At 29.8% G+C, this 13696-nt stretch overlaps 3 protein-coding genes across 3 annotated transcripts; 1 reads left to right on the top strand and 2 right to left on the bottom strand.

The window, feature by feature from the left end:
- Positions 1–25: 25 nt before the first annotated feature.
- On the bottom strand, positions 26–3947 carry LOC113861720 (protein YIPF1 homolog). The gene is made up of 6 exons (XM_027494716.1): positions 3844–3947; positions 3728–3767; positions 3523–3603; positions 2125–2311; positions 640–907; positions 26–537 (listed from the first exon to the last, which is right to left on the bottom strand). The coding sequence occupies exons 1-6, from the start codon at positions 3898–3900 to the stop codon at positions 331–333; spliced, it is 840 nt and encodes a 279-aa protein (XP_027350517.1). The 5' UTR covers positions 3901–3947; the 3' UTR covers positions 26–330.
- A 499-nt stretch (positions 3948–4446) lies between these two features.
- LOC113861138 (cyclin-P3-1) lies at positions 4447–5212 on the bottom strand. The gene is made up of 2 exons (XM_027493754.1): positions 4833–5212; positions 4447–4648 (listed from the first exon to the last, which is right to left on the bottom strand). Exons 1-2 carry the CDS (start codon positions 5210–5212, stop codon positions 4447–4449), a joined length of 582 nt encoding a protein of 193 aa, XP_027349555.1.
- A 3665-nt stretch (positions 5213–8877) lies between these two features.
- On the top strand, positions 8878–11971 carry LOC113861134 (putative UDP-glucuronate:xylan alpha-glucuronosyltransferase 4). The gene is made up of 2 exons (XM_027493751.1): positions 8878–9622; positions 11010–11971. The coding sequence occupies exons 1-2, from the start codon at positions 8878–8880 to the stop codon at positions 11969–11971; spliced, it is 1707 nt and encodes a 568-aa protein (XP_027349552.1).
- The last annotated feature ends 1725 nt before the right edge of the window (positions 11972–13696 follow it).

The raw sequence follows: 13696 nt of genomic DNA, 5'->3' as shown, positions 1-13696 counted from the left end.
GAACCATGGAGAGTCTGAACTTGGACCAGTACAATCACCCATTCTATACTCAGCACCAATAACTATTATTTATGATAGAAGCTTCAATTTACAACCGTAATACAAAATCGTAAAAGCACGCGCTATAACTTGCATTTGCAATGTCAAAACAAGTGCTTCTAGTTATAAAAATCACAAGTTATTCGCCTATATTGCCACAAATGAATGAATACATGATGGTTTGATATGTGAATTGTATTTCAGCTACAATGGTTTAATCCACGAAAACCTAAAATGCCAAAAAGCTATACCTTCGTTCTATGTATTTCGTTCAAGCTGTCCAGAGTCCTCTTAAACTGATACCGTGAAGAGGTAGATCTTTAGTACAACGGCTAGAGCCAGCTGCAGTAGAAAAATGCCAGCAACAATCAAGAACCACCTTTCCCCTGCTGACTTGATGTGTGCCCGGAGGTTAAGTGCCACAAATGTTGCTGACATGAACCCCGCCACACCTGCAATCACCCATCTAAATATCTCTAGTGGCACAATGGACATACACTGCATCAAACAAAGGGTTAAACTTTTGAGGATACAATACAAAGCAAATGTCAAATTTCATACTTCCTTAAAGTAAAAGGTAGAAAATGATGAATAACTTACCAGAGCTGGAATAAAGACAAACAGAGAATATCCATACAGACAGAATAGTTGCACAAGGCCCGCTGGTGCAGAGAAGTATTTGAGAATTACATACAGGCAAAGAGGAACAATGGTAACGTAGCCGTAAAACAAACCAGCAGACCAAGTCACCAGATTTATGTCATAATCCCATTCCTTGCTCTTCAGCTTGTGTGCTATGTATGTCACAAATGTGCCAATAGATGCTGCTACAAATATTAGGGTAGTGCAAATCCAGAATGGTCCATACCTGCATACGTTTATATGAACTCAAAATTATATGTACAAAATTCATTCCTTTCTATGGCAAAAGTATTAAAGCATTGGTTCTCCAAAGTTAAAAAATGATAACATCTTTTTGGGACACTAGAATTGAAGAACTAAGAAATTAGTCCACAGATGATATTTCCACAAACTTATATAAGAAATGAAACAAAACCAACAGATAATAAATAGAGTATAAGCTTGTCAAAAAGAAACAACATTAGCCATAGAATAAAATAGATGCAGGAGAAGCAAAGCAGGACAAAAACTATAATTATGCATTGGCCCTTAGATTTTGTTATTGTAATAATCATAGTATCAATTATGCATTGGCCCTTACGTTGGAACTTTTTACAACAAATATAGTCAGTTATCAATTTTGAGATTTTTCCTTGTGTTGAATGTACCAAGAGGGTTCTAAGTCATCTACCAGAACAAAAGAATGAAATTTCCTAATTGCTTTCATTCCTGAATTAACTGGTCTGGTATCAGAGTCCAGTTTGTCCACCTCTGATGTGGAGGGACCATTCTTTTCAACCAGACAGAGTTGATGCAGGAGTTAGCCCCATATCAGCTGGGTGTGAAACACTTAACTCACATTTTGAGTAATGGCTCTGCCCAGTTAACAGTCTTGCTCCTACGAGTGGGTGTTCTATATCACAAATAAATATAACCGACTATTGCTAACCATTGGCATAAGTTCACCTCACTGCTTAATGGGGGGATCAATTAGACAAGCCTACTGCTTACACAAAGCCATCTTTTTCATTTGCAAAACAAAGATTTAACAGGTTTATTTGTTATTGGGGGGGAAAAATTCAGAGTTTAGACGTGGATACAATTCATCACACACTGTTTAACGCACTTGCATCAGAGATATACTTCAAAATGTCAGATTCACAATGAGAAAATTATGCCCAGAAAAAATTAATAAATCCACCCCCTCTCCCCTAAAAAATGGTAAACACAAACCCAAAACTAATAAAGCAGTAGTATATTATATTTCTTCATTAATGTCTTATCCATATCTTTGGATCAGAATATATTAGCAATATCATGACTGGCCATAAGAAGTTAGATACACCTTTCCTTCATAAAGTGATATTAACAATACATGTTATAATTCAAAAATGTCAGAACTCAGATCTAAAAATTGGTGGTTTGCTCAGTTAATGGAAGGAGAAAAAGACAAAGTCAACTCACAAATCAGGGTTGGTAGCAGTTTTTTCATTAAAAGTTCCTCTAAATGGAAATAGTGAGTCTATAATCCTCTCAAGAACATCTGAAGTGTCAATATCAAAGTATGGCTTGTAAGCAGCAACTGTAAAAGTCTGAAGCCAACCACCCTGCTGGGATTCATCAGAACCAGACACAGGTTTTGAAAATGAATCTGCATAACAATAACACAAACATGTCAAACAGATATAAAAAAAAAAAGAAATATAATACTCCAACAGTAAAATTGCCAGAAGTACAGAAGGCAATGTCATATAATAAGCATCAGTCATTCACTGGAGTAAAAGAAACAAATGTGTGATTCACATTTAAAGAAATGTAAGAAAAAACTACTACTGCCATTTTATGGAATGGTCTTGACTCGTTGGACCAAGATCCTATGCAGTAACTGCAGTTTACCCCAAAATTACAGGGGATCCTTTTTTGTCAGTGTCAATAATCTTTTTGTAACAAAATCATACAAATTGGGTTAACAGGTGTCACATCACATTCATCCATGTTGCCTGCTTGGTTCTCTGTCTCTCTCTCGCTCTCTCTCTCTCTCTCTCTTCTAACAGATCTCTCTGCCTATCCATCTTCACCAAAAGTGACGTGACATCATCTCTGGCACTTTCCAGCAATTGCAAGTCCAGTGAAGGACAGCAGTCTTTCTCTGCTCAACATAACAGACTAGTAAGACCACATCTTCTCTCTGAAAATCATACTAATGATCACCCACTATTGTCCCTTACTGTTTTCTGGCAACTTTTACATCATTTTTTCCAGCCACACTGGAGAGACTTTCTGGCCAGCCATTGTATCATACCAAAAACTTTATAGTATGGTATGCATTTTGAGCATTTTTTTAGCACTACTAATGTATTTATGTATATAGTTTAGATTTAGATTATATATATGGATAACAAGATTTTAAAACAGTAGTCATCCCACTATGTGCTATTCCATTGCTGCATTTCTGGGGTGAACTGCTACGTGCCCCTATCCAGGATTGATAATCATACTCGGAAACATGAAAAATATTCTATACTTCTCCATCCAGTAAGTAGGAAGGTGTCATAGAAGGATTTAGAATCGCTCTTCGACTCTTACTGATCTAGAATACTCATCACATATTGTCTATCAATAAGTAGTGAAAGCACATTCCCACCCACCCAAACCAAATCTCATCACTGGGTTCCAAATAAAGAGACTGGGCAAACACATCTAGAATTAAAGCAACATTGCAGGATGAAAAGGAGGAGCAGTGCTTTAATTAGCACAAAGCAATAAAAAAACCAATCATCAGGAAGCTTATAACGGTGTATGTTAAGTAATTGGCATAACCAGACACAAAAGAAACAATCTGAATTAGTAATTAGCACACACCATCGGCATCACGAGGAGGCCCAGAACCAGCGATAATCTTCCCCTGTGGTCCAGATGGAGGAAATGTCTGAAGATTTGAATCTACAAAGTAAACAAAACTCTATAATCAGATCGAAGGAGCGTTGTTGAAATGCAAGACGTATATAGCTGAATGGAGATTGAGAATGGTAGCCCATATAATTGGGGAAGAGAGAGAAAGATGAACCTTGGAACTTGACGGTGACGTGTCCTGGATCTGTAACGGCCTGAAACAAAGGAAGGAGAATGAGATTCGGAAGCGGTAACAGAGTTTGAATGGAATGAATGGTGAATAATACTCACAGGCACAGATCCCTCAACCTGCTCCGCATCAATCGTTGTGTACTTTCCCGACATCATCTTCGCTTAGATCTTCCTTTCCTTCTCGCAGATCTCGCTCCTCCTTCTTCTTCGTCTTCTTTCTCATCACTTCCCTCTTTTCTCAAACACGTTGGGCCGTACCAATTCATTCCATGGGCCTAGCCCATTCAACTCCATTTTTGGAATTCCATATACGTATAAAAATCAATTGTTCTTTTTTAGCCCACGTATATGATATGAGATAAGCGTTGTGTGAGATTATGAGAAAGAAAAGAAAAAAAAGAGAGAGTAAAATATACGATAAAGAAATTGAAAAAATAAAAATGTGAAAGCAAATAAAATATAAGATTAAAAAGTGTGAAAAATTTAGAGTTATTATTAATATTCTGTTCAATTCGTATGGTTAATCAATTTGTAATTTTTTACTAATGCAAGCTTAGTTGAAACTCCAATCACTTGGTTTGAATATCTTCAGCTCATTGAGCATGAGCAATAAACTTGAAAACTATGTTACATTTGGACCAAAGCAACAAATAATGCTACATTAACATCGTAGAATTAAATTCATTTGTATTGGGCTATTTTTCACTTTGCATGGCGAATAATGGAGCAACGAATCCTATATTCTCCAACAATTGTCCTATCAAGCTTCTCACAATATTGCAAAAACACCTCTGCTGTCACAAAAAGTCTAAATTCCAAATTAAACAAAAACTCAATTTCCATCTTGTTCATCTCTTCTCTGCTGACTCCTCCCACTTTGGCATAATAGGCATTGCTATAGTACCTTCAAAATTTGCAACCCATTAATCAGTTTCATTATTTTTAATACAAAATAACTTTATACCACTAAATAAAGTAAATTAAATAAATCACCATTCACCAATGCTATCGACTCAAATTACTTTAATATGAACAGTCATGTGTAAATAATGCTGTAGTTAACTGTGTGGTTTTTGTCAAGTACTCACTCATCATCAGCAAATTTTGCAGCTACCATAACGCTTGTGATCAAGAGGCGATGGGCATTGAAGGAAGTGAGATACCCACCCCTTTTCTGAAAAAACCTATCCATGTATATTTGTGCAATCACAAAGCATGAAGGGCTACAATGAATGTACTTGAAAATGCGCTCCATGTACTGTGTGACACTCAAATTAGGTGTTTTGGAACCATGAAAGATAGTAATAGGATCATTCTTTGTTGTTGATAGCAACAATTTCTCATTCTTCAAAATGGATCTCTCCCAAATGGAAGACAAATTGATCAGAGCTAAGGGGGTAGTCTCAGTGGCATAATTATCACATGCATCCACTTCTAATGATTTATATGCCTCTGATCTAATAGCCATGCCTCTGAATGTTGTTACTGCCACCCCTGTTTAAGTACTACACCATCGATGTGTCTTAATCATAGTATTTGTAATATTTCATGTGGTTTGTTCTAGAAAATGGTATCGAACTTTGCTGTTTTTGCTTTTGTTTCTTTCCGACAGCATAATAAGAAAAGATTATTCTTTCCTTTCGGTTAGAGATACGACACCCCAAAGGATGTGTTAGTCTAATTTGGGCCAATTGGGCACATCACAATAATTCAATACTCAGTAATCAAACATCAACAAATTCTAAAGGGATATTGTAGCTGTAGCATAAAGTATATACCATACAGGTACAGTACCCCTTTAGAATTTTATTTATCATCCCAATGAAATGTTGATAATAATAAAAAAGAATGTTAAAATGGAAAATTTCATTATATAATATCCAAAAATTTATTGCCTTTAAGCTTTTTTATATCCATTAACCTACATACTCAATGCGTGACAGATAAAAAATATTAACTTAATTGTTTTTTTTATCGTAATTAGGTGAATGGAAGGAATTCTTACCAAAATTCCTCACCTATCAGTCTATCACTAACAAATTGGCTGTTTGATTATTTTTAGAAACTCGCAGTTGTGATGATGAATGAAAAAAAGTTTAGTTATTTAGTTGTTCATCTAACTAATAGTTGGAAAAGATAGACTAAAATCCGCTAACTGCTAGTAGAAAACTGTAACATGCCAATGGAATGAATTTCAACATCTTTAGTATTCAACAATTTATCTTAATTACATAATTAATCAATATTTTGTTCTATGCACAATAATTATTTAAATAAAAAAAATATATATTTTTAAACAAATTTATATAATTTTTTAAAATATAAAAAATTTAAAAAATTAAACAATATTATTAATAACAATAATTTTTTAAATTATGAAAAATAAAAAAAATATTCAAATTCAAATTCAAATTCAAATTAATATTAATATTAAATTAAGTAAAAAATATACTAAATTACATGAACTATTAAATAATGAAAACACACAGTCAATATATAGAGATAGATTATTGATGACTATTATTCTTACAAAGTACTTTAACCAGTAAAATTTTCATCCACTACATGAGTACAAATGAAAAATGATTTTTAAATCAAAAATAAAATATGAGATTTCGTCATTTGTCAATTAGTAAATATATAAATTAAAAAGTTGAAAAAAGTATCATTAATAAAAATACTTGTTACAATAAATTTAAATAAATGAAAGAAATAAAATTTATAAATTAGGAATTTTTTTTTTAAAGATTACAATTTAAATTAAGAAACATCTTTGGTAATATAGTGTATCAAAAATTAAAATTTAAGAATTAATGCTGACTAAAAATTAATTAAAATTATAAAAATAAATTTTAATTTATCTAAAAATTATTTATTTTGATTTAATATATCAAGATTTTACGTTTAATTTCTCACTCATTTTATTAGAGTGAAGTTTAAGTTTTTTTTAAGTTCAAGTTTCTTACTTGGAATGGGCACCATCCCCCTTTTCAAAAAAATCAATGAAAAAAAAAGTGAATCAAAATTTAAAATTTATATTTAATTAAATTTGAAATTCAAATATGGGAATGATATTTTATAAAAATAAGAATTAACAATGAAAGTAAAAGAAGCCACGTGGCAGCCAACGAATATTAATTTAATTAATATGAATTCAATTTACATATGTAAAGGCTGTACATATATTATTAAATTAAATAATTTTAAAAATATTATACAATTATTTAAAAAATATAAATATTATAATTATTAAAAATAAATTTTTATATTAAATAAATACAAAGTATTTAAAAAATAAAAAATAATGTTAAATTAAGAAATAATACATAATATAAACCAAACTTCTTTCAGAATAAAATTTCAAATTTAATATTTAAAAAAGATTAAAAAAAATCCTAATATACCAAGATAAAAAATCCATTGCCAGAACTACAACATTTTTTTTATTTTATAAAGAAAAATTATCAATGATTAATTACGGTAGCTAATTAAACCTAAAAAATAGTTTACAAGTAATAATTTTATAATACATATTTAAATACACATAATAAAAATTTATATATAATAAAAATTAAAAATAATAAAATATTACATAATTTAATATATTAGAAATATTAAATGTTATAATTAATAAAAAAGAAACTTATTATTCTTTTATTCTTTTAACATATGCATTCGCCACACATTAAAATAAATTTACAAGAAAATTTATTTTCGAATAACAGCATTGATTTCTACCACTTATGACGCGTTTAGTGCAATGCACCTTTGCATTTACTAGTTTTGAATGTAAAAGAGTCTATAAATTCAACATGGATATTATTACCATTTCCAATTTAAATGTCTGTATTTACTTAATCATTTAATGATAGTCATATTTAATTCCATCACAGTCTTAAAAACCAAATGAGGTGTTTTAAGTATTTCTTATATCCTCGTATTATTTCAACACTTTAAGTATTTTCTAAAAAATTCAATTAATTTGAGTTTGATTTTAGGGCATTATTAATATAAATATTTTTACATTATTAATTAATTATAATACATTATAGATATAATTTTATATTAATTATTAAAAAATTAATAATTTTTGCTGATATTAACAGTGTACAAAAATTATATATTATTATGTATATTAAATTCAACAAATTGTTATCTCTTAACTCATTTTTTATATCACTTTTATGCGAGTAGGATGACGGGTAACTTGAAATAGTACCATGATATAATATTTTTCTTTAAAAATAGAATTTTGTAAAAAAAAAAAAAAGCATAGATTCGTATTCCTTGAAAGGTGTGGTATTGAAAACATATAAAATTTTAAATAATTATAAAACATTAATTGATTTACATATTATTCTCTTTTAAGAAAAATAAAAAATTAATCTAATATTTTTTAATTCTTTAAAGTTACTTGTTATTTTATTAAAACTTAAATAAATCATAACATGTCACATTTATCTTAATTCATTTGATACAATCAATCAGAATTTAAAATCACATTTAAATTAAGAAGGAATAACTTTCATAAAACATTTCTCTTCAATTTAATACAGTATATTAATATTTAAAATTTATTGCTTTTTATTTTTCAAAGTGAGGACGCGAGACGTTTCCAAATTTAAAATTAATCTCTAATTGTCATTTGTGATTGTTTCTGATTCAAGAGAATAATTAAAAACAAAAATTATGATTATTTAAATTTAAAATGAGGTATTTAAAACGAATAAAAATCTAAAAAAATGCAATGAGAAAGAAATGATTAAAAAATCATAAATTATATACTTCAAAATTAAAAATGTAAATATATAATGATAAAATATAAGTTAAAGAAATAAAAAAATGAATATTTATTATATAAAATAAAGAAAAAAATGAATTTATTTTTAAATATATAAGAAGGCACAATTAATGTTCTTTTAACCTACTCACTTGTTATATAAGATTAAAAAACTCGATTGGAATAAGACCTTGCAAACATGTCTGGTTGGTCTATCAGTTACTCCTAAGTCCTAATGACAAATGTTTCATCATGCAATAAAACTTGTTGACTATAATATGCCTCTTTCTCAGGGAGCTTTAGTGTCAATTGTCATCAACCCAAGCCACAATCACCAAACTTGAAAAACAAAAATGGGTTCTAAGTCCTCTCTTTCTCAATCTCAATCATCTTTAAGGCAAAAGCGTTTTCTCATTTGTATCTTGCTTGTTTCCTTACCTCTTCTTCTCTTTCTACTTTGTTTGATGCACAAAAGGGTCGTTTCTATCAACAACATGGTTCAGGTGGACCCGAAGCCAAGACCAACTTGGTTTGACATCATAGCTAAAGGTGTCAATGACAAAAATAAGATTAAGGTTGGTGTCGTTAATTTCGATGCTAGAGTGGATGGTAGCGTATATGAACAACTATATGCACTTCATCCACAAGTAGAGGCTGTGTCTATAGATTTTGATCGTGTGAATGAGAATTTGAAATGGGAGGACTTTTTTCCTGAATGGATTGATGAAGATAGGAAATGGGGTGAACCCAAATGCCCGGAAATGCCAATGCCGGTGTTGGAGAATTATGGAGATCTCAATGTTGTGGTGGCAAAAGTTGAATGTGGGATTAGGGATGTGTTTAGGTTGCAAGTTAATTTGGTAGTGGCTAATTTGGCTGTGGAGAGTGGGTGGGTGAATAAGATGGGGAATGGTCATAAGCAGGTGTATGTTGTGTTTATTGGGTCTTGTGGTCCCATGGTAGAGATTTTCAGGTGTGATGACCTTTTGATGCATCAAGGGGAATTTTGGCTGTACAATCCTGATTTGAGGACCCTAAAGCAGCAAATGCTTATGCCTGTTGGTTCATGCCAGATTGCTCCGGGTTATGCTGAAACGGGTATATTTTAATTGGTTCAAATTGATTTTATATTATTAATTAATACATGCTTTTTATGTTAGTGAATTTTTTTTTAAATTGTTAAATATAGCAGAAATTTTCTTGGCAATTAAGGAATGCTTATATTAATATTCCTTTTATCTTAATTTCCAAATATTCACACATACCTTTTTCAATATGCTCTTCATCAGCCATCTGATTGTGACTCTGGGGCTAGCCTGTTTTTAATGCTCTAGTATACTTAATATTCATAGAATGACTGAAAGTTTGAAAGATCGTTCAAAAAGAGAAATTTAAGGTGATACTTGTTTCTAATTCATATTTGATTCTTCAAAGCATAATCTTATAAGAGAAAAGCAAAACAGTTGGCTTACATCGTGTCTCTTCAAATTTCTCTACAATTATGATATGTGATTTAGAGATGAGCCTCGATTGATTCTCATGTGTGTCCTATTTTGAATAGGTAAAAAACGGGTATGTTCTTAAATACAATGGAATCCTAAGAGATAATATATTAAATTGCATAATCTTCAATTGTTCTTTCTCTCCCCCCCCCCCCCCCCCCGGGTAAATCTACGATATATGATTTCATATTATTGATTATTACGTTGAAATAATTTTCAAACTATGAAATACATCAGGTCATAAGATCTAAGATATGATAATCATTGTAAGTATATCAAATTTTGATGACATGTTGCATTAGTTATAATTACTGTCGTAAAAATGAGACTGCATTAATCAATTTGACTTGTTGAATTAGGAACATGTTAGATCATTTGTTTAAATAATTTAGTAAAGTGAGAGAGCAAAGAACTGATTATACCAGTTATGAACTGAAAAATTAACAACAAAACTTTACATTTTTAATATTATTATTTATCTCTTTTGATGAATTTTGTAAAAGTTGTTTTTTAGTCTTTTTTTTTACTCCGTTTTATAGAATTAAAAATTAACAATCAACCCTTTTCTTTATATCTTTATATAATTTTGCACATTCATAAACCATCTTACTTAATTTTTTCTTTACCTTCTTAATAGGCGCTGCACCAATACATGATTGCATATTGCATCCATTATAATTAATTAGCTAACATCAACGATCAATGTAGTTATATATAACAATAAGTCTATTTATTAAGTTGAAGAAATATATAAAATAAAAATAATAAAAAGTATACAGTTATTGTTAATTTAAATTTAAATATTTCATAAATATAATTTATTTCAAATTGACGGTAGATAAGCTCTTGATTCTATTTTGTTTTATTTTGTGTACGTCTCATATATTCGGTTTAGATGAACTAAATTCATAAACAAAAGTAGAAAACCTTATGATAAGTGTGTGTTTATTCATCCATGAACAATGGTAATTTGCACTTTGCAGGTAAAGAGGTATGGAGGACACACATGCCACAACTATCGAAGTCAACAAAGCACAACTACACAACGCGCGTTCCAAAGCTAGCCTATGTCACTGTCCTTCACTCTTCAGAAGCTTATGTTTGTGGTGCAATAGCACTTGCTCAAAGCATCTTTCAAACCAAGAAACACGCCTTTCCAACAATAAGAGACCTAATCCTCTTAGCCGATAAATCCATTGGTCCTGAATCCATAAAGGGTCTAAAAGCTGCAGGATGGAAAATCAAGCGCATTGAACGTATCTTAAGTCCCTTTGCCGAAAAAACCGCATATAACCGATGGAACTATAGCAAGCTACGTATATGGCAACTCACAATGTATGATAAAGTCATCTTCATAGATTCTGATCTCTTAGTACTAAACAACATCGACCATTTATTCGTGTACCCTCAATTATCAGCAGCACCTAATGAATACACGATATTCAACTCCGGGTTGATGATAATTGAGCCATCCCAATGCATGTTCGAGACCATGATGGAGAAAACTAACAAGGTGAGATCATATAATGGAGGTGACCAAGGTTTTCTTAACCAAATTTTTACGTGGTGGCATCGTTTACCAACGAAGCTAAATTACCTGAAAGTTTTTCATCAGAGTGACAGTGAGAAGCGGCATGAGGTCCCTGATGACGTGGACGTCATACATTATTTGGGTTTGAAGCCATGGATGTGTTATAGGGACTATGATTGTAACTGGGACGTGCAAGAGCGCCAAATTTTTGCTAGTGACTCGGCTCACAAAAGGTGGTGGCAGGTTTATGATGCAATGCCGAAACAGTTGCAATCTTATTGTGGCCTCACTAAGAAAATGAATGAAAATATTGTGAAGTGGAGAAGGAGAGCAAAAAGAAATGCTAGTTTCTCTGATGGGCATTGGAAGATTGAGGTTAAGGATCCTAGGAGGAAGCATTATCATTCAGATTAGATTAGAATAGGTTGCTGCTGTACGAGGTTGAGATTAAGGTGTGTCTTTGTTATGTTCTTTTCTGGCTTATATAATTTCAAAGTTTAATATACACCTGATAAGAAAAAACTCAAGCTACTTTCATATCTCTGGATATAAATTGTTTCTGGTGAATTCTGCACACATTATTTGGTAAGAAGTGATTAACATTTGGCCATAATCTTGTTTTTGTTTCCATTTGGAAATTAACCGAATAAATCTGGCTAATCAAATTCCTTAATTATCTTTTCTATGTATTTGATTAAATCTATTGTTTGTTATTTTCTAAAGATTGAATGTTACGTCACTTGCAGACTAGTATGCAACAATTTTAAAAGATAAATACTAATTCAGGGTCTAATTAAAGAAATTAGGAGATTGGCTAAAGAAATAAAGGTAAAAGACATGTAGTAAAAGTAAGTTATATTGAAAATATAAAATAATTTAAAATTTTTAAGTAATTGAAAATATTTAACATTGTATTTTAAACACTCATTATAAATAGCTTGAAATAAGATCGATAAAGCATCCAACTTTATAGTTTATATTATAAATTTAAATTCTTGAACTTTTTTTTTGTTTTTCGTTAAATTAGGTGACTATTTTTATATTATTTTTAAAAAATTTCTTCAATAATATTATTTATAATTTGTTAATCATAACTTAAATTTGAAGTTAAATTTATATTTTAATGACTTATTATATTAAATTAAAACTGTTTTATTAAATAAATTATATTGTAATGTTACAGCAATTGCAGTCAATCTCAATTTAAATTTAGCTTTTAGATTTTGATACACCAAATCCAATTAGTAGGTATAAAAAAATGCACTTTGATTTAAATAATTTATTTTATTTTTTAAAATATTTAATTATATATATATATTGACTATAGTTATTACTAATAAATATATTTATTACATATATTATCTACTTACTAATCTCTCTATTTATTAAATAAAGAAAATATTAAATATTATTTGATATTTTTAAAATATTATATTTTTATCTTTTTATTTAATACCTACTTCATAAAAGTAAAAAATGATTCGAATAATATTACAAAAGTACATAAAAATACAAAATAATTAAAGACAAAAAATTTATTATGTTGAGTATTTATAAACATAGGCATATATATATCTATTGAAAGGAGTATTCATGATTCAACTCAAGTTGATAAATTAGCTATCCCAAATTGATTTCTTTTAATTTTCTTTCTTTCTTAGTTCTAATCTCAAGAGTCAAAAAGTAAAAATACACTATTTATGAAATTTTAACTTAAAATTATAGAATTGTCAAACAATTTTAATTTTAAAGCTCTTTCATTTATTTTGTAACCTTAAAGTAGCTATTAATTCTAAAATATTCATATAAAACGCACCTTAAACCACATTTTAGATTGATCCTTATATAAAGTGATATTTTTAAAAGTATAAGTCATAACTTAAGAAGTAAATATTGATTAATATCCTTGTGAGTCACAAAGGAGCTGCATTGCGTAGGCATGACAGAAATTTCATGTGTGTTATTATTACGTAACGTAAAAAAAAAAAATGTTGGGCAAATATATATAAAAGGGTCATCAGCGAATAAAAATGAAGAGATAAAAAATATTAATTTTACATTTTAGAATAAAATTTAAGTATTTAATTATAATATTTTTTATTAGAAATATTTTTAAAAATACATATTTATTATTTATAT

This window comes from Abrus precatorius, unplaced genomic scaffold (assembly GCF_003935025.1).
Source record: "Abrus precatorius isolate BTA unplaced genomic scaffold, Abrus_2018 Scaffold3, whole genome shotgun sequence".
NCBI lineage: Eukaryota > Viridiplantae > Streptophyta > Magnoliopsida > Fabales > Fabaceae > Abrus > Abrus precatorius.
The sequence above is the reverse complement of the archived record's forward strand: the minus strand, read 5'-3'. Positions and strand labels throughout refer to the sequence as shown.

Coding starts and splice junctions, on each gene's coding strand:
- LOC113861134 (XM_027493751.1), top strand. CDS start 8,878: ATGGGTTCTAAGTCCTCTCTTTCTCAATCTCAATCATCTTTAAGGCAA. Junction 9,623..11,009: donor TCCGGGTTATGCTGAAACGG/GTATATTTTAAT, acceptor TGCACTTTGCAG/GTAAAGAGGTATGGAGGACA.
- LOC113861720 (XM_027494716.1), bottom strand. CDS start 3,900: ATGATGTCGGGAAAGTACACAACGATTGATGCGGAGCAGGTTGAGGGA. Junction 2,312..3,522: donor GCCTCCTCGTGATGCCGATG/GTGTGTGCTAAT, acceptor ATTGTTATGCAG/ATTCATTTTCAAAACCTGTG. Junction 908..2,124: donor ACTGCTACCAACCCTGATTT/GTGAGTTGACTT, acceptor AAACGTATGCAG/GTATGGACCATTCTGGATTT.
- LOC113861138 (XM_027493754.1), bottom strand. CDS start 5,212: ATGGCTATTAGATCAGAGGCATATAAATCATTAGAAGTGGATGCATGT. Junction 4,649..4,832: donor GCAAAATTTGCTGATGATGA/GTGAGTACTTGA, acceptor CAAATTTTGAAG/GTACTATAGCAATGCCTATT.